The sequence below is a fragment of the Geotrypetes seraphini genome, chromosome 6 (genome assembly GCF_902459505.1).
Source record: "Geotrypetes seraphini chromosome 6, aGeoSer1.1, whole genome shotgun sequence".
Lineage (NCBI taxonomy): Eukaryota > Metazoa > Chordata > Amphibia > Gymnophiona > Dermophiidae > Geotrypetes > Geotrypetes seraphini.
In genome coordinates this window covers 11,785,831-11,810,423 of record NC_047089.1, presented here as the reverse complement: position 1 = coordinate 11,810,423, position 24,593 = coordinate 11,785,831, and the positions used below count along the sequence as shown (strand labels likewise).

Genomic DNA, 24,593 nt, shown 5'->3' with positions numbered 1-24,593 from the left:
TCCCTACAGCCATTTCCTGATGGCGATCTGCACGGGGCAGGAGCGTAGGAAGATCGCTCCTGCCCCGAAAGCCCTCTAGACCACCAGGTAAGGCCGGGAAGGCGGCAGGGAGGTGAGGGTGGGTCAGAGCCGGATAATCGCGGTATTTCGGCATTCGCGGCCCAGCTCTGCCCGTATCACCCGCGAATGACGAGGGAGAAGTGTACTAGTGTAAGCTGAAAACTAGACTAAATCACTGAACCTCAGGATTTTGAATTTTCCTAAATTGCTGACAATGTCTCCGAAAGATTCTTTTTATAAATTCTTGAAGGAAGTATTAAAATACCCTGAGAATGGTTTGCCTCCCCTTCAAAAAATATATTTTCTGCCTATATCTAAAAAGAAGTCTTCTTCTTCATCGGCTTTACCTGAGGCGGCTAGCCCTTTGAATATTACAAAAATTTTGGAAACCACAGAAGAGGAAGTCATTTGCTGTTTGACTCTTCTGTTGACGTTTGTCTTTAATCAAGACAAAGAGGCTCTCTTGAGGCTATTTTTCAGGCTTAAAGAGGTGACCTTCATAGAAAGTTCGATTTGTATGTTCCCAGACATTTCCAAAAACTACTCAGATAAGGAGGAAAAGGTTTCTTGTATTAAAACAACATGTGGTAACTTTGGGAGCAAAATTTCAGTTAAGATTTCCGTGTAAGTGTTTGATTCAATTGGATCTAAACCCTTATCTTTTTTTTTGAACCCTCCCAGTTGCAATTTTTCCTTGCCTAGTGCTTCAATGTGAAGTACAGTGTTCCCCGGTTGTTCGCGGTCGGCGGTTCGCGGTCCCAGTCATTCGCGGTATTTTCCGACCGGGAACCACCAACAAGAAGAGGGCAGCTTTGACATGCAGCTCCTGATTGGATAAAGCCCGACTTCGTGCAGGAAGAGGCAGTCAGTGCGTACCGCAAGTGATTTCCTGTACTCGCGGCGCTCCGGCTGCTCTCCTGCTGCCCTCTTCAGGCTCCCCCATGAAAACCCGTATTTGCGGTTTTTCGAGATTCGCGGGGGTTCCTGGAACGGAATCCCCGCGAATTTCGGGGGAGCACTGTAATACCAATTGATCCCAGACAGTAAGGTCCTAATGACTATTTGAAGAAGTAATTCAACACTTTTATTCTCTCTGTGATGTGAATTGTCCTCTCTCTTAGGTGGACTTATTTTGAGTTTTGGCATAATTAATGCTTTGTTTTCGGTATGATTTAACCTAACTTGTAATTTTTTTTTTAATTATTACTGTGGCATAGCTCTATTTCATATATACAGTATATTGTTTTATGTATATACTAGTGTTTAAGCCCGTTACATTAACGGGTGCTAGAATATAGCAGCATTTCCCACCCTTCCCTGTGCAACAGCAGCATTTCCTGGCCTTCCCTGTGCAGAAGCAGCATTTCCCCCCCACACACACACACTTCCCTGTGCAGAAGCAGCATTTCCCCCCCACACACACACACTTCCCTGTGCAGAAGCAGCATTTCCCTACCACACACACACACTTCCCTGTGCAGAAGCAGCATTTCCCGCCGCCCCCTTCCCAGCCGCCGCATTTAAATTGTGAGAAAAGCGCTGCACCGCGCTACCGCTGGCTTCGGCGTCTTCTATCCACTGCGGCCAACCCTAACGGAAACAGGAAGTAGTCAGAGAGGGCGGGCCGCAGTGGAGAGAAGACGGCAAAGCCAGCGTTAGCGTGGTGCAGCGCTTTTCTCAATTAAAACGCGGGTGAGCCGGCGAGGAGGAGGCTTTGGCGGTGGTGGTTTTGGCGGTGAGTGAGGGCGGGAGGGGGGAGTCGCCGGCTGTGCTTTCCCGATCTGGCCGCCGCATACGCACTCTGACCACGGACCTATGGATCACAGATCAGGGATCCCAGATCACGCAGGTCTGAGTGCGCATGCGCGGCTAACGTTTTATTATATAGGATTTAAAAAAAAGTATAAATAAAGAAAAAAATATATACAAGTGCAAGCCCACAACGGCATGCCTAAAAGCAGGCGTGCCCTCTTATGTCAGGTCTTTGGCAGGCATTAATGGGCAGCAAATGCCATGCACAATTATTCTGTGTGCAACTGGGAGACACACCCATGTTCCACCCATGTGTACGCCCCCTTATAGCTATGTACTAGGCCACCTACTTGTGCCTTTACAAATCGATCTTACGGTGCTTGGGCGCCCAAGGCGTGTAACCAAGGGCGCGCAGGTACAGGACCGCTCTTCCCATACGAGCCACCTTTTACTCAGAATACCTCAACATCAGTGGTTCCCAACCCTGTCCTGGAGGACCACCAGGCCAATCGGGTTTTCAAGCTAGCCCTAATTAATATGCATGAGAGAGATCTGCATATAATGGACGTGACAGCCATGCAAATCTGCTCCATGCATATTCATTAGGGCTAGCCCGACTGGCCTGGGGGTCCTCCAGGACAGGGTTGGGAACCACTGCTCTACATCATGCGAGACTACGTCGACCTGGTTTCTATTATCAGGAAAGGGAGGCCTCTTTCGGCTCCCGGGAACCGGAGCTGCCCACTGGAGATTTAGGTGGTCGTATCATCTTCCGAGTTTGACTTGACGGAACAGCAGCAACGCGACCAGAAGCCATTGTGCATCTGAAACGCGCAAACACGGCGGGAAGGGAAAGTTGTGGCCCCAGGATTTAGGCTAACGGATGCTGTTATTGGGGGGGGTGATGCCACACTCACAGGATACACATGATGGACGCCGCGTGCTGCATTTTCATGCTGTTCTTCCTGTTCCGGATGTTGTCTGAGGACTGATAGACGTGGATGCTGAGAGAAAGAACATGCAACAACGTTAAGCCATGTGGGTTCAGTCGGCTTCATTGAAGAGCACTATGTTTTATTTTTTTAATAGGGGCCCTTTTATTAAGGCGCGCAAACTGATTTAGCACGCGCTAAATGCTAATGCATCCATAGAATATAACGGTTCGCAGTCATTCGCGCGAGGGACAAAGCCGCGCCGACATTTGAGCCCAGACAATTGGGCGCAAGACTCCAGTGCGCCGCTGGAAAAGTTCATTTTAAAGAGCTCCGACGGGGGTGATCGCGCTGCCGTTGAGGGGGGGGGTTTGGAACCCCCCGTTATAGAGGAAACTTAACTTTTTCCCGATTTTTTAGGAAAAAGTTACGTTTTCTGTATAATATGTGGGGTTGTGCCCCCCCCCAACCCCGTCAGAGCTCTTTAAAATTAACTTTTACAGCGGCGCGCTGGAGTTTTGCGCGCAATTGTCTGGGCCGAAATATCAGCGCGCTTTTGTCCCGTCACCGAATATAACGGATGCCTTAGCATTTAGCGCGCGCTAAATCGGTTAGCGCACCTTCATAAAAGGACCCCGCAGTGAAGTATGGATGTTAATTTGGTAAGTTGCCTGAAGCATACTATACAAAGAGACCTACAAAAAGGCAAAAAATGGTCGAGGGTTCCAAGAGAGGTAGCGGAGCAGTGCACACCCCACAATAAATCACAAATAAACACTATAAAAACTACAACTTCTGTGAAAGATTTAGGAACCCTCAGTGTGAGAGGTCAGTGACAGGAGCGCAGCACCAACACTTCACACAGTCAGGTGGCGCCTGTAAGACCACCACCTCCACACCATCATGGGGAACCTGAGTGTGTTTTATAAATCAAAATAACACTAACACCAAAAAAGTAGTGTGAAATAAACACAGGTGAAAACAATTACAGCTACCACTCTGGGAACCCCCCCCCCCAGCCAACTCCCAAAAATTGAAAACAGCAAACTTAGCTTCAATAAAACTTCTTCCGATGTCCGGGGGAAGCAGGACCGGGCAGATGGAACGCCACAGAACCTGGTGTTGGAGCTGTGGCGTTCCATCCAATTTTTGGGAGTTGGCTGGGGGGGGGTACCCAGAGTGGTAGCTGTAATTGTTTTCACCTGTGTTTATTTCACACTACTTTTTTGGTGTTAGTGTTATTTTGATTTATAAAACACACTCAGGTTCCCCATGATGGTGTGGAGGTGGTGGTCTTACAGGCGCCACCTTACTGTGTGAAGTGTTGGTGCTGCGCTCCCGTCACTGACCTCTCACACTGAGGGTTCCTAAATCTTTCACAGAAGTTGTAGTTTTTATAGTGTTTATTTGTGATTTATTGTGGGGTGTGCACTGCTCCGCTACCTCTCTTGGAACCCTCGACCATTTTTTTGCCTTTTTGTTAGGTCTCTTTGTAAGGTATCTTGGCAATTTTGTTTTCTGGAGACTGTGTAGTGAAGCATACTAGAGGCAGGAGTTACATACATAAGCAAAGAATTAAAGACGCTCCAGTTCACTTCAAAGACAGCTCTCCAGTTTTTCGCACTAGCAGTTGCCTTCTGCTTCTTGGGCGTCCAGATCAAGCAGAGCTGGGAGCCTCCAAGGAGCCAACACCCAGGGTCTTTCTCCATTTATATAAATCCTTTCTCATAAAGTGTCTCAATTAGAATAAAGTCATGCAGCTGCTGTATCCGTTCACTTGGATATGTAAAGATGAAGATGAATAAACCATAGGTAAGATCTTTTGAACAGAACAACCAAGGAACAGCATTAAAGGAGAAGACCGAGAGAATTGGGGTTTTTTAATGTATTACATATGAGTAATAGATAAATTAAAACCAGACATGGCCATGTTTTGCCTCACGACTGCATTAGGGGTAAACAGAAAACTTAAAGAGAGTGTGGCGTAGTGGTTAGAGCACCCTGAGGTTGTGAGTTCAAATCCTGGGCTGCTCCCTGTGACCCTGAGCAAGTCAGTTAATCCTCCACTGCCCCAGGGACAGAGAGGGAAAATTGAATAAAGAAATAAAATGTCACCAATACAAAATTGATAAATTATCTGCTTCACACGAGTAGATCTCAGTCGACACTATCCACTGTGCAAGCGGTCTTCGATTGTGGAAGCACCATACTGTGTGATTTGCTACATGAAAAGACAATTACTGTATACAGTAAAACCTTGGTTTGCGAGCATAATTCATTCCGAAACCATGCTTGTAATCCAAAGCACTCGTATATCAAAGCAAATTTCCCCTCAGGAAATAATGGAAACTCAGACGATTCGTTCCACAACCCAAAAACTTTAATGCAAAATACTACATGTACTCGTATTGCAAGATTTTGCTCGTTTAGAACAGTCACTACACTCCCGCAGCGTCAGAGAGAGAAGAACCATCGGCTCAGTTGGGATGTGTGTATACTGTGTGTACTTGTATTGCAAGACATTGCTTGCATATCAAGTTAAAATTTAATCAAATGTTTTGCTTGGCTTGCAAAACGTTTGCAAACCAAGTTACTTCCAATCCAAGGTTTTACTGTATATCAGAAATCAACTGAGATCTGCGAGGTTTATCACTTTCAAGACTGGTGACTTGTTATTTGCTTGGTTTTCTACCCGACACAGCCTTCCTCCTTTGAGCTGTTCCTTGAGTGGTGTTCTGGTCACATCACTCGTGTCTCCGTTTATCTCCTAGACCAGGGGTAGGCAATTCCGGTCCTCGAGAGCCGGAGCCAGGTCAGGTTTTCAGGCTCTCCACAATAAATATGCATGAGATAGATTTGCATCTCAAGGAGGCAGTGCATGCAAATCCATCTCGTACATATTCATTGTGGAGAGCCTGAAAATTGGACCTGGCTCCGGCTCTCGAGGACTGGAATTGCCTACCCCTGTCTAGACTAACTGAATATATTTGGGACTAGCTTTCCAGATCTGTTCTTCTTTCTTTGAGTCACCGCAGAATGAGAAAAGATCATGATGTCTGGCGGTACAAGGGCATTATACACTGGATTACTGCATCAAAGCTGTTCGGAGCTGTAAAGTGAGGGACACCAGCAGTGGTCCCCAACCCTGTCCTGGAGGACCACCAGTCAGTCAGGTTTTCAGGACAGCCCTAATGAATATGCATGAAAGAGATTTGCATGTAATGAAGATGATAGGAATGCAAATCTGCCCCATGCATATTCATTAGGACTATCCCGAAAACCCGACTGGCTAGTGGTCCTCCAGGTCCTCCAGCTGCTTTACCACTCTGTTTTCAAGGCAGTACACCCCCACCACTTAAATAGTTGGGCAGCATTATCCCTAGCTTACATCGTTCCGTTGATGAAAGGGGCACAGTTCCCAAGAGATAATTGAAGATACACTTCCCCCTCTGTATTCGCGGGAGTTTGGGGCAGAGCCGGTCCGTGAATATGAAAAAACCTCGAATAATATTTGGGCCGGTTCTGCCCCTAACCCCCGCTTCCTCCGGCTATTTTAAGCCCTGCAAGCCCCCCCCTTAAGCCTTACCTGGTGGTCTAGCGGGTTTTCAGGGCAGGAGCGATTTTCCCACGCTCCTGCCCCGTGCAGATCGCTCACATGAAATGGCTGCCTTGAGCTCCCGTAGTCTCTCCAGCCATTTCCTGTGAGCGATCTGCATGGGGCAGGAGCGTGGGAAGATCGCTCCTACCCCGAAAAACCGCTAGACCATCAGGTGAGGCTTAAGTGTGGGCTTACAGGGCTTAAAATAGCCCCAAAAAATGAAAGTGATTTTTTCATTTAAAACCGTGAATAAGCGAATCCGTAGATACGGAATTTGCGAATATGGAAGGGGAAGTGTATTTTGTCACGTTTTGGTTATCCGTGTGGTTCTACATATCCAAGTGGATTAACTCTAAAGCATTCTAACCAAGATACATTCAATCATTTCTCGATTTTGATTTACTCTGCCACTGAATTGCTAAGTCCTCCAGCGCCCCACCCTCCCATGCCTGAGTCCAACTTCCTTCTGGTCAGCACAATCGCCACCTACTAAACTGCATCATGCTTTAGTTAGTACTTGATTGTAAACTGCTTTGAAATCATAAATGGAAGGTGATATAACAAGGGATTACGCCAAACTCTCTGCACTCCTTATGCAGAAGCTCTTAAACCACAGGCCACTTTCCTTAGGGCGCCAAGGCACGGGAAATTTTGGGAACAGATTATACAATGCACTGCCTTTCACAGAGTAATTCCTGGAGGGTGGTGGTTAAAAAACTTTTTCCCTCAAGAGAACTTAAAGTAGCTCCCCACCATGGGGACAAATCTTTCCCTGTCCCCGTGGGAATTCATTTTCCCATCCTGAGTTCTCTTCCTGTCCCTGCCCCATTCCTGTAAGCTCCGTCCTCATCTGCGCAAGCCTCAAACACTTTAAAATCCTAAGTAGCAACATTCTAGGGCTGAGATTGTGATGTCATAATGCCTCATTCCACCAATGCCTAAGCTCCGTCCTCATCTACACAAGCCTCAAACACTTTAAAATCACAAGTGTTTGAGGCCTGTGTGGTTAAGGCAGAGCTTACAGGAATGGGGCACGGATAGCGATAAAACCCGTGAGGATGGGATGGGGACAAATTTGTCCTTGTGTCATTCTCTAATTGAGCAGTCATCTTTTTTTAAACACCAGCCACCAACCTCCCAATCTAGGCCTATGGACTGCTCCAACTCTGTTCGCACTGCTGAATTTTCTTCTCCCTGGCACTTACCTTTAAATATCAACCCCAAGATTTCTAAGAGGTCTTGTTACCATACTAGGGTTACCATATTTAAGTAGGGGAAACCCCAGACATATGTCACTGCCCCATCCCACCCCCCAACCCCGCCTTGTTCCGCCTCCATCCCCGCTCCATTCTGCCTCCAGCCCCACCCCTCAAAATCTTCATTCTGCCTCCAGCCCCACCCCTCAAAATCTTCATTCTGCCTCCAGCCCCACCCCTCAAAATCTTCATTCTGCCTCCAGCCCCACCCCTCAAAATCTTCATTCTGCCCCCAGCCCCACCCCTCAAAATCTTCATTCTGCCTCCAGCCCCACCCCTCAAAATCTTCATTCTGCCTCCAGCCCCACCCCTCAAAATCTTCATTCTGCCTCCAGCCCCACCCCTCAAAATCTTCATTCTGCCCCCAGCCCCACCCCTCAAAATCTTCATTCTGCCTCCAGCCCCACCCCTCAAAATCTTCATTCTGCCTCCAGCCCCACCCCTCAAAATCTTCATTCTGCCTCCAGCCCCACCCCTCAAAATCTTCATTCTGCCTCCAGCCCCACCCCTCAAAATCTTCATTCTGCCTCCAGCCCCATCCCTCTTTTTTGCCGACCTCCAGGCTGCGTCTGGAGGGCCTCCAGCATGCATGGGACGTCATCTGCGCATCCTTGCTGAAGGCCCTCCAGGCGCGGCTGGATCGCGGGGCTTTCCAAAACCAGGACAAACTGCCGCGTTTTGGAAAGTCCATCCGGGAACCCAGACAGTCCTCTAAAAAGAGGACATGTCCGGATTTTCCCATACATCGGGTAACCTTAGTCTTGACAGTCACAGACTGAAACTTATAAGACCCAACCTCCAAGCCAGTAACTTTGCAATCCACAAGCTGCATTCGTTCTTCCCGGGCTTTTAAATTTACTTCTTTGAAATTTTCATTAGGTAAAGCACACTCTGACAATTATTCTAGTTCTTACCAGCCATCCTCTGTTCCCAGCCACACTGAACTCTGGTAGGCCTCTGGGTCAATGCTCAGGAGGTCCTCCAAACTGGCCCTGGTGAAGGAACCTCGACTCGACCTCCTCATCGCCCGTCCATCCATGGGGCTGTCGCTGTTCCGGTTCTGGTTGAAGGTGCTGGGAATGGGAAGAAAACCAGGATCCTGCTCCTCTTCTGAGCTGGTCGTCTCGGCCGTCATGTCCTTGGAACCTGGGATTTCTTCAGCTCAAAGAAGAACAAACAAGAGGACGTAAATATTCAAAAGGCTTGATCAGCCGACTCAACGTTAGCTCAGGGGTCTCAAAGTCCCTCCTCGAGGGCCGCAATCCAGTCGGGTTTTCAGGATTTCCCCAATGAATAGGCATGAGATCTATTAGCATACAATGAAAGCAGTGCATGCAAATAGATCTCATGCATATTCATTGGGAAAATCCTGAAACCCCAACTGGATTGCGGGCCTCGAAGAGGGACTTTGACACCCTTGAGTTAGCTAGACAAATCCTCACAGTTAAAGCCCTAACATCCCCCATCCTGAGGGCACTGCTCTGAATCTGATTGGTTGAGCAGGCAACAGGAGATGCTGCTCAGCCAGTCAAATTCAGATCAGTACTGTCAGGGCCTTCAGGAGGTTCAGAGAATCCCTAGCCCAAGAGCCCTGTTTTTTGGGGGGGGGGTTTGTTTGCTTTTTGTCTGAGGTAGTTTGACTGGTTGAGCAGGCTGCCTCAACAAATCAAATTGCACCAAGGAAAAAAAAAAAATTAAAAAGGCAGGTCTGTAGAGCTGGGGACTCACTAAATCCCTTAAAAGACCTCACCGCACACCAGAAAGTGTTTTCAAACAGGAAGGACAAGTGGTTGACGTGTAGCTGAAGACGGCTCTTTCTCAACCAAGCCATGAATATCAGATCTCGGGGGGATGTAACTTTATACAGTGAGAATTCCAATGGTCAAAGTCAAGCGCTCCGTCTGTCACTCAAGAAAGACACTGACTTTTCCTTCTCCTCAACAAATCCACCGGAAAAAGCTTTTCGCGCCAACCTTCAACTTTCCAAGGTCCCAATATCTGGAACAGCCTACCACACTACCTGCGTCTTCTCACTGTAATTCTCTTGGCTTTTGCTCCTTATAGGCTATGAATCTTCTTGTAACTTCAATGCATGCTCAGAATTCTTATTGCAAACCGTAAGGAATCCTTGTTGAAAATTGTGGAGTATAAGAAACTGAACAGTCTGGTATGGCCTAGTATTCAGGAGGTGATCTGGAGAAGGAGAGGAATTGGTTGAGGATAAGTTCAGTGGATATGGCATTGTGGGGAGGGGCCAGAGAAGTGATCCAGTGGAGATTTGTGGGGGTCAGTAGGGGGATTAGGGGTGCCACTGGCTTTGGCACCTGCCTCTTGTTAGTGACCTCCCTGGTTTAAAGGGGGAAATGGCCTCTGCAGGTGATCCAAAAGCAGCTGTGAATTTTTTTTTTTTAAATCAAGACATGTCTTCCTGCTAAGTACATGTCTATGTTTGGGCACGTCAAAAACCATGGGTGTCTACTTTACGGAGAGGGTAGTGGATACCTGGAATGCGCTCCCGAGAGAGGTGGTGGAGAGTAAAACTGTGACGGAGTTCAAAGAAGCGTGGGATGAACACAGAGGATCTAGAATCAGAAAATAATATTAAAAATTGAACTAAGGCCAGTACTGGGTAGACTTGCACGGTCTGTGTCTGTGTATGGCCGTTTGGTGCAGGATGGGCTGGGGAGGGCTTCAATGGCTGGAAGGGTGTAGATGGGCTGGAGTAGGTTTTAACGGAGATTTCAGCAGTAGGAACCCAAGCACAGTACAGGGTAAAGCTTTGGATTCTTTCCCAGAAATAGCTAAGAAGAAAAAATAAAAAAAATTTAAATTGAATCAAGTTGGGCAGACTGGATGGACCATTTGGGTCTTTATCTGCCGTCATCTACTATGTTACTATGTTACTCACTTCCAAAGCTGGAAGATATGGTGGAGCGACTGGCCTGGCTCTGAAGCGTGCTCGAGGGACTTGGGGAGGATTCGTCGTCCGTGTCATCGCTGTCAAAGGGCATCAGCTCCCGGTTGGCGCTGTCCACAGGCTCCGAGAGCTCTAGAGATGAGCCGGAGATGGAGATGTGGAGGCATGGCTGAGGTACGGAGTCATCTAATGTGGACGCCACCGATTCCGAAACCGGATTCCCCAGTGATTCAGGCCTGTCTCTGAATCAGAAATAAATATCAAACACAGGGCACAAATCACAAATTCAACTTTTCCAGTTAGACCAGGGGTGTCTAATGTCGGTCCTCGAGGGCCGCAGTCCAGTCGGGTTTTCAGGATTTCCCCAATGACTATGCATGAGATCTATTTGCATGCACTGCTTTCAATGCATAGTCATTGGGGAAATCCTGAAAACCCGACTGGACTGCGGCCCTCGAGGACCGACATTGGACACCCCTGAGTTAGACCTTCGTCACCAGCACTTACTCCCAATCAAAATCTTTTCTAAGGAGGCAAATATTTAAAAAAAAACACAAACCCACAGCTACAAATACACCTTCTTACAGGTGCAGGATTCTTGCAGTGTGACAATATTTATTTCTTCAATTTTCTGTATCATTTTCCCAGGGGAGCTCAGAATGGTTTACATCAGGCCTGCACAACTCCGATCCTCGAGAGCCGAATCCAGTCCGGTGTTTAGGATTTCCCCAGTGAATAGGCGTGAGATGCTGTTTGCATGCACTGCTTTCGATGGGTATTCATTGGGGAAATCCTGAAAACCTGGCCTGGCAAGGGCCGAAGTTGTGCCGGCCTGGTTTACATGGATTTGTTCAGGGACTCAAGCATCTTTCCCTGTCTGTCCATCTAATGTGCCTGGGGATTAAGTGACTTGCCCAGTGTAGGTTTGAACCCACAACCTCAGGCTTTAACCACTGCAAGTGCTGGGTGAGCCCCAGGGAATGGGATGTGGGTCACTGGATAAATAAACTACAGGGCACAGCTTCAAGTAGCCCGCTGTGATAGAGGGTGTCAAGTCAAAAGCGCGCCGGGACAAAGGCGCGCCCAGACAATTGAGCGCAGCGCAGAGACGCGCGCCGCTCAAAATTACTCTTTTTAGGGCTCCGACGGGGGGGGGGGGGCGTGGGGGGGAACCCCCCCACTTTACTTAATAGACATCGCGCCGCGTGGTGGGGGGTTGTAACCCCCCACATTTTACTGAAAACTTCACTTTTTCCCTGTTTTTAGGGAAAAAGTTAAGTTTACAGTAAAATGTGGAGGGTTACAACCTATAAATATGTGAAAAATACGTGTTTGTAAAATCCAGTTATTAGCAGGGAAACATACAGGCCATGTATACCAGAAACAAAGCTGACAGCACGTAAACCAAAAATTGAAACGGAGAAAAAATAAACCTCAATTGAGGGAGGATGGGACTACACAAGTACCCAGCCCTCCACACTAGAGAATGACACGGTGACAAAATTCATCACTGTTCCCGTCCCCGCGGATAACCGCGGGAAATAATCCCATGTCATTTTCTAGTGTCTATTTCAATCTCAGTCCTTCTACACCAGCATTCTTCAAAGCAAAGCTTGTGGGTCAGTGGTTGTGGCCATTCATACTCTGATTCTTCCCTCTCTCTTTAAAGAATGACATGAAGATGGTTTCCCGCGGTTATCCGCGGGGACGGGAACGGTGATGAGTTTTGTCACCGTGTCATTCTCTACTCCACACATCATCACGGGTTTATCAAAAAAACTCCGTAAACATATATATGAGTCACTATTTCATTCGTTTTCATACATACCAAATCATGTTTTGGTCACTTTTTTTCAAAATCTTTTTTATGTATAAGCGTCAGTATATAGCAATACAGGCCAGAATCCCAAATTTTTCACATATTTATTGATTATTTGGACGTTTTGACCTTAATAAATTGCTAGTTGTACAACTGTATTTGAGGGTTACAACCTCCCATAATGCCGGCGCGATGTCTATTAAGTAAAGTGAGGGGGTTCCCCAACAAAACCCCCCCGTCGGAGCCCCTAAAAACAGTAATTTTGAGCAGCGCCCGCCTCCACGCTGCGCTCAATTGTCCGGCCGCGCCTTTGTCTTTCGCGCCGTTGTCTATGAACCGTGATAGAGAGTGCAACAGGGATCCCAGGTGGCAGGATGTGAACAGAAGGGCACCTCGGACTAGACTGAGTTGCATACCGGTGCGGGGAACGATCCAACAGTACGAGGGCTGACTGAAAAGTAATGAGACTGCCTCTGGTTTTCTCTCTGAGAAGAAGACGGGGCGACGCTTTGCTGGTTCTTCTGAAGTCCCTACATCGACGTTTGTGAACCTGCAGTCGGGGCTGCCGTAGCCTTCGCTGTTGGGTCGCGTCGGGAGGAAGAGCTTCGCACGTTTCGTCACGGCAGATTGAGGAAGACGCGGCTGCTGTCTTCGCCAGAGAGTCCACCGGAGGTGTGCGATTGAGTTTGGCGTTCAACTTGGAATGCGGCCGTGCGTCTAATTTTTGGACTTGAAAAAAATCGGATCATGTTACGCCTTACTACAGACCACCCCCACTTGGTTGCCTTTTGAGGCCAGGGTTTGGTTTAAATTTGGGGACACTCTGTTATAAAGCCGTCCATGGTCAGGCGCCTGGTTATTTACTAGAACAACTGACATTTTTTAAGGCGGTTCGTCCACTAAGGACAACTTCATTGTTTGAACATAAGAATTGCCGCTGCTGGGTCAGACCGGTGGTCCATCATGCCCAGCAGTCCGCTCACGCGGCGTCCCTCTGGTCTAAGATCAGCACCCTAACTGAGACTAGCCATACCAGCGCACGTTCTTGTACAGCAGAAACTTTGTTTAACTTTGTCTTGAATCCCTGGAGGGTGTTTTCCCCTATAACAGCCTCTGGAAGAGCGTTCCAGCTCTCTACAACTCTCTGGGTGAAGAAGAACTTCCTTACGTTTGTACGGAATCTATCACCTTTCAATTTTAGAGAGTGCCTTCTCGTTCTCTCTACCTTGGAGAGGGTGAACAACCTATCTTTATCTACTTTGTCTTGAATCCCTGGAGGGTGTTTTCCCCTATAACAGACTCCGGAAGAGCGTTCCAGTTTTCCACCACTCTCTGGGTGAAGAAGAACTTCCTTACGTTTGTACGGAATCTATTCCTTTTCAACTTTAGAGTGTGCCCTCTCGTTCTCCCTACCTTGGAGAGGTGAACAACCTGTCTTTATCTAGTTTGTCTTGAATCCCTGGAGGGTGTTTTCCCCTATAACAGACTCCGGAAGAGCGTTCCAGCTTTCTACCACTCTCTGGATGAAGAAGAACTTCCTTACATTTGTACGGAATCTATCCCCTTTCAACTTTAGAGAGTGCCCTCTCGTTCTCCCTACCTTGGAGAGGGTGAACAACCTGTCCTTATCTACCAAGTCTATCCCCTTCAGTACCTTGAATGTTTCGATCATGTTCCCTCTCAATCTCCTCTGTTCGAGGGAGAAGAGGCCCAGTTTCTCTAATCTTTCGCTGTACGGCAGCTCCTCCAGCCCCTAAACCATCTTAGTCGCTCTTCTCTGGACCCTTTTGAGTAGTACCTTGTCCTTCTTTGCGTTCCCTCCGGTACGAGGATGTCTTTACAAGAAATTTTTGCATCGAACAATTGCATATCAGGCTGCTAGTTGGGATTCGGAAGTGCGTAATTTGTTTGCTTCTTCGATCTCATATATGCATTTCCGAAAACTATTAAAGACATCTCTTTTTGTAAAATTATTAGGAAAGTAAAGAAGGTGATACACTTCCCCCTCCCCATTCGAAATTTAGACACTCGCAGGTTTCACATATTCACGATTTTTGTTTGGGGGGGAAAAAAACAACCCATAGTTTACCACGTTCCCGCCTCTTTCCAGCCTTCCTCCCGGCATCCCGGCCTTACCTGGTGGTCTAGCGGGCTTTCGGGGCAGGAGCGATCTTCCTACGCTCCTGCCCCGTGTAGATCGCCAATAGGAAATGGCTGCCGTGAGCTCCCGTCGTAGTCTCGAGAGACTAGGGGAACTCAATTCGCGGTCCGGCTCTGCCCCTATCCCCCGCGAATACCGAGGGAGAAGTGTATTTCTCTTGTATTTCACTGTGCTGTACAGTCTCTTGATGATGTAAACCTCATCAATCTGGAAGGTATTGCGGTCTAGAAATGTATTTGAATGGAATGGAAGGAGCAGTAAAAGGAACTCTTGAAATGTCTTGGCAAGCAGCCGTGCTGCAGTATTTCAGTGGTGGAAGCAGTTCGGTAACACGCAAAAGACCGAGGGAACATTTTTTAGGGTTTTTTTTTTTTTTTAATTTTAATCTTTATTTTCACTTTGGGCTCCTTTAACAAAGGCGTGGTAGCGGGATTAACGCGTGCGAATTTTCATCACGCGCTGGCCAGAAACTACCGCCTGCTTAAAAGGAGGCGGTAGCGGCTAGCGCGTCCGGCGGTTTAGCCCGCGTTATTACGTGCGTTAAACCACTAGCGCATCTTTGTAAAAGGAGCCATTTCTCTTTTTGACAAAATATTAGTCAAAACAAGTAATAATACAATACCAGTTTTATGATCTTTGAATAACGAAAAATATGTAACGAGAGAAATTTACATCATGTATAAGAAAATAAATTTCATAAGGAGACACTTTTCCATTAATTCAAAGGTACGAAATTAAACTCAGAAATCCAATTCACTGCTTTGTAGAGTTAGTCCTCAATCAAGGGGAGAGACAGCTGTGAATTCACTGAATATCACTAATCAAACTATACAGAGGCAAATAAAGAAATGGAAGCTGATGAAACATATGAAGTTCTAACTCCTGCTATGACCCGACAGTGAAGGCTACGGCGGTCCCAACTAGAGAGTTGTGCGGGGACAGAAATCCCACCCATCCCCGCCCGTATCTTCTCCGTCCCCACCCGTCCCCGCTAGGATCCTCTTCGTCCCCACCCGTCCCCGTCAGGATCCTCTTCGTCCCCACCCGTCCCCGTCAGGATCCTCTCCGTCCCCACCCGACCCCGTCAGGATCTTCTCTGTCCCCACCTGTCCCCGCCAGGATCCTCTCCGTCCCCACCTGTCCCCACCAGGATCCTCTCCATCCCCACCCGTACCCGTCAGGATCCTCTCCGTCCCCACCCGTCCCCGTCAGGATCCTCTCCGTCCCCGCCAGGATCCTCTCCGTCCCCACCCATCCCTGTCAGGATCCTCTCCGTCCCCACCCGTCCCTGTCAGGATCCTCTCCGTCCCCACCCGTCCCCGCCAGGATCCTCTCCGTCCCCAACCGTCCCCGTCAGGATCCTCTCCGTCCCCACCCGTCCCAGTCAGGATCCTCTCCGTCCCCACCCGACCCCGTCAGGATCCTCTCCGTCCCCACCCGTCCCCGTCAGGATCCTCTCCGTCCCCACCCATCCCCGCAAGGAATTAGCTCCATCCCCACCCGTCCTCATAAAAAGCAGCAATTACTTCTGACAGGATCATCAATTCCACAGTTTCTTTTGCTGTTTTCCTTGTGGAATCTCTTTGGTGGAATCCTTTTTTTGTTTTCTGTTCAGGTAATTAACTTATAAACCCCCTCTTTTACTAAGGCTAACGTGTCCATTATATTATATGGACGAACCCTTCTTCCAAAGCCTTCCATCCCCATGGGAGTCCCGTTGGCTAGAGGGGGGTCCCCGTGGGAATACAGTGGGCCAGAGGGGCGTTCCAATGGGAGTCCCGTGGGTTAGGGGGGATTCCCGTTCCCATGCAGACCTCTAGTCCCAATTGCAGGTTCAGAAACATCCGCTTCTTTCTAATCAGCCCTCATAATAAACCTATAGCACAGGAGTGGGGAACTCCGGTCCTCAAGGGCCGGAATCCAGTCAGGTTTTCAGAATTCCCCCCCCCCCCCCCCCATGACTATGCATTGAAAGCAGTGCATGCAAATAGATCTCATGCCTAGTCATTGGGTGAAATCCTGAAAACCCGACTGGATTCCGGCCCTCGAGGACCGGAGTTGCCTACCCCTGCTATAGCACCTGGGCATGTTTTGCTATAGTAACACCGCGTTGCGGGACTGAGACTTGCGTCTACGGACACAGTTTAGCCGTAACAGCGTGATAGCTACTCCCTAAGAATCCTTAAAGGCAGGGGGAGAAGAGGGGGTACGTTTTAGGCATCCTGTTATTTAAATAATTAAAAATTGCAGAATTATAATCGACTGTACATGGATATGTTGTCAGAAGTATAAAGGGAAGTTCCACCTTTCTTCAGGTAACTTTTACACACAAAAAAACCTTCTATTTTCATGATCATAACATCTCTCGTTTTGTTTTCTTAATAAATGCAGCCTTACCACCGCCCAGAGAGAAAAGATGCAGCAAAACAAGAAACCCAGAAGCCACGAGCTCAATTTCCCAAATAAAACGAACCTGTTTAGGATGGCACTGACGTGCCATGTCAAGCTATTAAAAATGTTTCATTAGTGGAGGTCATTTAAGACAGCGAGTGCCCCGGACTCCCCACTTCCCCTTGATACCTGTAACTTCTCTTTAGTCCAGGCACAGAGGCGATGCAGAGGATCCTGGCAGAACAGACAGCGATGCAGGCCTCCACCGAGGGCTCGTCCTTAATACTGAGGAGGCAAACCTGCCCCACGTAGCCGTCGCTGTTACACACCCAGACCTCGTGCGTGCCCTCCGCGCTGCTGTTACTGGGAGATGCACAGGAGAACTGGACAGAGGGAAGAGGATGATAACACAATATAATTTTGAAGGTCTAGCATTCACCAGCTGCCCGCACCCTGTCCCAACAGGTCAGTAATGCCAGTTACCATGCCATCGACACTGTCCTTTTTGAAGGAGGTATACTGAATCTGTCCAGCACTCAGCGGCATGGCTGTGCCATTAGTGACTGAACCTCTGCAATGCTGAGATCAGAGAATGGCACGGGGACAATTTTTCCCCCGTCCCCGTGGGAACTCATTTTCCCGTCCTCTCCCCACAAGTTCTTTTCCTGTCCCTGCCCCATTCCTGCAAGCGCCATCTTCCTCTGCACAATCCTCAAACACTTTAAAATCATAAGTGGCAACATTCTAGAGCTGAGATTGTGATGTCATAATGCCTCATTCCACCAATGCCTAAGCTCCGTCCTCATCTGCACAAGCCTCCGACACTTTCAAATCCTAAGTAGCAACATTCTAGAGCTCAGATTCTGATGTCATAATGCCTCATTCCACCAATGCCTAAGCTCCGTCCTCATCTGCACAAGCCTCAAACACTTTAAAATCCTAAGTAGCAACATTCTAGAGCTCAGATTCTGATGTCATAATGCCTCATTCCACCAATGCCTAAGCTCCGTCCTCATCTGCACGAGCCTCAAACACTTTCAAATCCTAAGTAGCAACATTCTAGAGCTGAGATTGTGATGTCATAATGCCTCATTCCACCAATGCCTAAGCTCCATCCTCTTCTGCACAAGCCTCAAACACTTTAAAATCCTAAGTAGCAACATTCTAGAGCTCAGATTCTGATGTCATAATGCCTCATTCCACCAATGCCTAAGCTCCGTCCTCATCTGCACAAGCCTCAAATGCTTTAAAATCATAAGTAGAAACATTCTAGAGTGCAGATTGTGATGTCATAATGCCTCATTCCACCAATGCCTAAGCTCCTTCCTCATCCGCACAAGCCTCAAACACTTTCAAATCCTAAGTAGCAACATTCCAGAACTGAGTTTGTTATGTCATAATGCCTCATTCCACCAATGCCTAAGCTCCATCTTCCTCTGCACAATCCTCAAACACTTTAAAATCCTAAGTGGCAACATTCTAGAGCTGAGATTGTGATGTCATAATGCCTCATTCCACCAATGCCTAAGCTCCGACCTCATCTGCACAAGTTTCAAACCCTTTAAAATCCTAAGTAGCAACATTCTAGAGCTCAGATTGTGATGTCATAATGCCTCATTCCACCAATGCCTAAGCTCCGTCCTCATCTGCGCAAGCCTCAAACACTTTAAAATCCTAAGTAGCAACATTCTAGAGCTGAGATTGTGATGTCATAATGCCTCATTCCACCAATGCCTAAGCTCCATCCTCATCTGCACAAGCCTCAAACCCTTTCAAATCCTAAGTAGCAACATTCTAGAGCTCAGATTGTGATGTCATAATGCCTCATTCCACCAATGCCTAAGCTCCTTCCTCATCCGCACAAGCCTCAAACACTTTCAAATCCTAAGTAGCAACATTCTAGAGCTGAGATTGTGATGTCATAATGCCTCATTCCACCAATGCCTAAGCTCCGTCCTCATCTGCACAAGCCTCAAACCCTTTCAAATCCTAAGTAGCAACATTCTAGAGCTGAGATTGTGATGTCATAATGCCTCATTCCACCAATGCCTAAGCTCCGTCCTCATCTGCACAAGACTCAAACACTTTAAAATCATAAGTGTTCGAGGTTTGTGTGGTTAAGGCAGAGCTTACAGGAATGGGGACAGCGACAAAACTCGCGGGGACAGGAAAATTGAGTTCCTGCAGGGATGGAGAAAAATCTGTCTCCGTGTCATTCTCTAGCTGAGATTCCACTCCTATTGTAATAAGAGGTCAGATGCCAAGATGGCAGATGACAAGAGATCCTTTCTATGGAGGGAGAAAGCCAAGTTTCTGAAAGCTGTAACATAACAAATTCACTTATATACGGTACTCCGAAATTCGCAGGGGTTTCGTTCCAGGAACACCTGCGAATTTAAAAAAAACGAGTGGCTTGGAGGCAGGAGAGGGCAGGTGGGGCAGCGGCGGGAGTTGAAACTCGGGTGCAGGATCATTCTTAGTATTTTCCGACCGCCTCTTCCGGAACTAAAGTCAGGCTACACCAATCAGGAGCTGCTTTGACACGCTATCTGGTGCGTCAAAGCAGCTCCCGATTGGTGTAGCCTAACTTTAGTTCCCGGAAGAGGCGGTCGGAAAATACCACGAAAAACCGAGTCCACGATTTGTGAACCATGAATTCGCAGGGGTATACTGTACCGCAATAACTAGGGGGTCCGGACGGCTTTTCATTTTGTCCGGGTTTTGAAAAGCTTCCAGCTAGCAGCGACATCGGGACAGCATTTTGGTGGGGGCGCCAGCACCTCTCCGCTCCTCCCCCCCCCCCACCAGCCTCCCTTCCCCCCCCAGTACCTCTTTAAATCTTCACGACTTCTCCGGTCTGCTGCTGGCGCCAGTCTGGCCCCCCTCTGAAATCACTTCCTGGCCGTGAGGCGAGGAAGTGACTTCAGAGGGAAAGCCAATGCCGACGTTGAATAGCAGGCTGGAGGAGCTGCTGGCGCTGGTGATGATTTAAATAGGTACGGGGGGGAAGGGAGGGTGCAAGTGTGGCGTGGGGAGGCGGAGAGGAGGGCGCCTCCGCCCCTGGCACCCCCTATCCTCACTATGCCATGACCAAGGCCCCTGGGGTCTGGAGCCCATTAAGGGTTGCCGATTGGCTCCAGGTTTTAAAGATAAGTTGGTTCGGTTCTATTTTCACTCCACTGCACACGTGGAACTCCGTTTCTTAAGGAAGTACAATTAGGAAACTGGAATTACAATTCTGCAGGTAAAACCAGGACAAGGGTAGACACAACCTACTCTGAAACCCCACTCATCATAGTACAGTGGTACCTCGGTTTGCGAGTAACCCGGTTTGCGAGTGTTTTGCAAGACGAGCCAAACACTCAGCAAACTTTTGACTCTCAAACCGAGTATTGCCCCGATCAACGAAGCACTTACAGGGGATTCCTCTTCCGTCCAGCCTTCTACATCGGGTGCCTTCCGCAGGTTGCAGGACCTCTGTCTGGGCCTGCGCGGCCGGGTGCTGTCCCACCTGCGCGTTGCGTGTGACGGGCACAGCGTCAATCATTGGCGTTGTGCGTGTCGTGCACGGCGTGCGGGTGGGGTGGCACTCGGCTGCGTGGGCTCGGGTGGGGGCTCTCCAGCATGCGAGGGGCATCCGAAGTGCTGGCCGGCGACTGGCATCCCCTCCCCCCGAAGCGGCACTGCGAGGTTCTCCGGCGGCTGGCATCCCCCCCGAAGCGGAACTGTGGGGTTCTTCTTCGGATGACCAGTAAAACTGCAAAATCACTTCCTTGCACACCTATATCAAAATATTATTTTCTTAAATATTATTTTATGCCATGCCTCAGAGACCAGAGAATCAGACAACACTTGTCGAATCTTATATCGGTCGGAACTCTCAATCATTGGCAAAAAATGGCATTTTTTAGTTGCTTAAACTTTTTATAGAAAAGATTTTATACTTTTAATAAATTAACTTATAACTTTTAAATATAGATGTCATAACATCTTTTTTCGCCACAAATATCATGAGGGTAATATCATAAGTGTCTCTATTTAAAACATGAACACTTATCTTTGTAAGATGTATGCACTGCTTTAATCCCTACGGGGCCACCGTTTCACCTGGCGTGGCTTCATCAGGGGAACGTGGACAGTGCCTGTAAAAGATGTTAAAAATGCATTTTTAGCAAAGCTCAGATATTTGTACAGAATTCGATAACAAACTTTAATTTTAGATATAGTAAACTGCAGCAGACTTACGGAAACGAAAATTCCCTCAGCATACAAACTCATGAAAATGGCGCCGGTAACACCCGACGCTGAGCCCTTTAAATTACCGGCTGAGTGAATGCCGGTGCGACGTAAAGAGCGTCAAAGACGCCAAAAACGGCATGACGTTTGGTGAAGTTCACCTGATCAAAAAGATCCAAAAAAAATTTTTTGTCTTCAGCCTAAAAAGGCCAAAGTGACAAATACCAATTCACAAAGTGAAAAATCTGAGACCAAATTTTTCTTTTTTCACAAATTGACAGAATTTTACTTGTTCTTTTACTTTAATCTTTTTTCGCCAGATCAATATCAGTAATATGGTGACCAATCTATTTTGTCATTTAAACCCGTAGGATGTAAAGATTGTAAGGTAAATATCCAAAATGTCTCTCTTCGTTTTAATGCTGCCCCTCTATCTCCTCCCCTATGATTCTTTTTGATGACATCAATGATTACTCCCTTCAAATTATTGAAAGAGTGAGAGGAACCACTTGTACAACATTGCATAGACGCCTCTCACTCTTTCAATAATTTGAAGGGAGTAATCATTGATGTCATCAAAAAGAATCATAGGGGAGGAGATAGAGGGGCAGCATTAAAACGAAGAGAGACATTTTGGATATTTACCTTACAATCTTTACATCCTACGGGTTTAAATGACAAAATAGATTGGTCACCATATTACTGATATTGATCTGGCGAAAAAAGATTAAAGTAAAAGAACAAGTAAAATTCTGTCAATTTGTGAAAAAAGAAAAATTTGGTCTCAGATTTTTCACTTTGTGAATTGGTATTTGTCACTTTGGCCTTTTTAGGCTGAAGACAAAAAATTTTTTTTGGATCTTTTTGATCAGGTGAACTTCACCAAACGTCATGCCGTTTTTGGCGTCTTTGACGCTCTTTACGTCGCACCGGCATTCACTCAGCCGGTAATTTAAAGGGCTCAGCGTCGGGTGTTACCGGCGCCATTTTCATGAGTTTGTATGCTGAGGGAATTTTCGTTTCCGTAAGTCTGCTGCAGTTTACTATATCTAAAATTAAAGTTTGTTATCGAATTCTGTACAAATATCTGAGCTTTGCTAAAAATGCATTTTTAACATCTTTTACAGGCACTGTCCACGTTCCCCTGATGAAGCCACGCCAGGTGAAACGGTGGCCCCGTAGGGATTAAAGCAGTGCATACATCTTACAAAGATAAGTGTTCATGTTTTAAATAGAGACACTTATGATATTACCCTCATGATATTTGTGGCGAAAAAAGATGTTATGACATCTATATTTAAAAGTTATAAGTTAATTTATTAAAAGTATAAAATCTTTTCTATAAAAAGTTTAAGCAACTAAAAAATGCCATTTTTTGCCAATGATTGAGAGTTCCGACCGATATAAGATTCGACAAGTGTTGTCTGATTCTCTGGTCTCTGAGGCATGGCATAAAATAATATTTAAGAAAATAATATTTTGATATAGGTGTGCAAGGAAGTGATTTTGCAGTTTTACTGGTTATCACACACTTCTCTAGTATTTGATTTGTGGTTCTTCTTCGGATGACCCACGGAGGAGGCAGACAGAGGGAGATGGCGCTGCAGCACCCGGCACCCGACAGGTATAGACCCCGGGTTCTAGAACGAATCACCTGAGTTTCCATTATCCCCAATGGGGAACTTTGTTTTGGTAAACGAGCATTTTGGATTACGAGCATGCTCCTGGAACGGATTATGCTCGTAATCCAAGGTACCACTGTACCTAGAAATTGCCCTGTGGGTGTCCAAAATTCACAGTGGCAATGGATCCCAAAACGGGTTTCTCAGGCCACCTGGAAATAGCCAGGGGTGCATCATCTCAACCCCCCCCTTCCCCCCATTTGTTTTCCCCATCTGAACAAGTACCCGAGCTAGATTTCTTGAAACTCGATGAAATGCGGAGTCCGTCAGAAGCTCGCCCAAGGCTGGGCAGTGAACAAGCAGACCAAGAAGAAATGCGCCAAGACACCGCCAGAATCCCAGGCCTCGCCTTACCTGCATTCCACTCCTGGTTTTCATGATGGGGATGGCCTTCAAAAACTCAGGGTCCAATCGGTTTTTGCTGGAAGCTAAAAGGACAAACCAGAGAATCAACTGGAGCTAAAACCTCTTTTCTCCCCCTGTTATGCAGAAACATTTTGGCAGAGAACGACAAACGCCGCCTAAGAAGCGAGCCTTCCCCGACTCCCACCTTTATTTTCATCTCGATGCATTTTAACTCCCTGGTGCGCTTCCCCATTAATCACGGACGGTTGGTCAGTCTTATAACCCCACCCCCAATTTCTTTTATTTTAATATACAATGCATATAATTTTATGTTCTTCGACCACAGACTACAAAACCTTCAAAAAAGAAACAAAAACCCTACTCTTCAAAAAATACATAAAATCTATTTAATACGACCAGATCCATCCCAAGCTCCACCCACTATAATGACTCCTTATCAAATCTAAAATGTTCAAATTACCCAACATAGATTACCTAATTTCACGACAATTCTTATGTAATTCGCCTATATATCTTGTAACTTCATGACAACTCTTATGTAATCCGCCTTGAACCGCAAGGTAATGGCGGAATAGAAATCACTAATGTAATGTCATGTAATATATTTTAGTTGTAAGGTATATTACATTTTATGAAATAGGTAAGCTCACTACTGGAATTCTAACTAGGGAACAATGGGGAGGAGTCCATTCGGTGTCAGGTCAAAAGCGCGCCGGGACAAAGGCGCGCCCAGACAATTGAGCGCAGCGCGGAGGCACGCGCCGCTCAAAATTACTGTTTTTAGGGCTCCGACGGGGGGGCGTGGGGGGGAAACCACCCCACTTTACTTAATAGACATCGTGCCGCGTTGTGGGGGGTGTGGGGGGTTGTAACCCCCCACATTTTACTGAAAACTTCACTTTTTCCCTGTTTTTAGGGAAAAAGTTAAGTTTACAGTAAAATGTGGAGGGTTACAACCCCCCAAACCCCGCATAACGCCAGCGCGATGTCTATTAAGTAAAGTGGGGGGTTCCCCAACAAAACCCCCAGTCGGAGCCCCTAAAAACTGTAATTTTCTTTGGCGCGCGCCTCCGTCTTGCGCTCAGTTGTCGGCGCGCGCCTTTGTCTTTCGCGCCGTTGTCTATGAACCGTCCATTCCTTAAACACACACGCTCACCTCTACCTTTCAAAGGGGTCCTAGAGCCCAAGACTAAGCCCATGAATTTGGCTCAGTAGAAAGCACAAGGCAGTGAATCAGTCCTATGGACTATCTTTCCTGAAATATCAAAAATCACTGGTAGAACGTAATGAGAAATCTCCTTAATACGGTTCAGAGGTCGTTCTGCATTTCAGATCCAATCTATTTATTTTTTGGGACAACATGGAGGTCATTTTAAATGGAGACCTCTGGTTAAAGCGAAGTTTCATTACATGATGTGTGAAG

General features: G+C 47.1%; 1 protein-coding gene across 1 annotated transcript in view; it reads right to left on the bottom strand.

The window, feature by feature from the left end:
• Positions 1–24,593, bottom strand: part of ARHGEF17 (Rho guanine nucleotide exchange factor 17) — a 390,049-nt gene that overhangs the window by 37,294 nt on the left and 328,162 nt on the right. The window contains exons 12-16 of the mRNA XM_033949000.1: positions 23,159–23,232; positions 17,076–17,269; positions 10,507–10,757; positions 8,513–8,759; positions 2,730–2,816 (exon numbers count right to left, since the gene is read on the bottom strand). Of these exons, the coding sequence (XP_033804891.1) occupies positions 2,730–2,816; positions 8,513–8,759; positions 10,507–10,757; positions 17,076–17,269; positions 23,159–23,232 (853 nt within the window). The remainder of the gene's footprint in view (positions 1–2,729; positions 2,817–8,512; positions 8,760–10,506; positions 10,758–17,075; positions 17,270–23,158; positions 23,233–24,593) is intronic.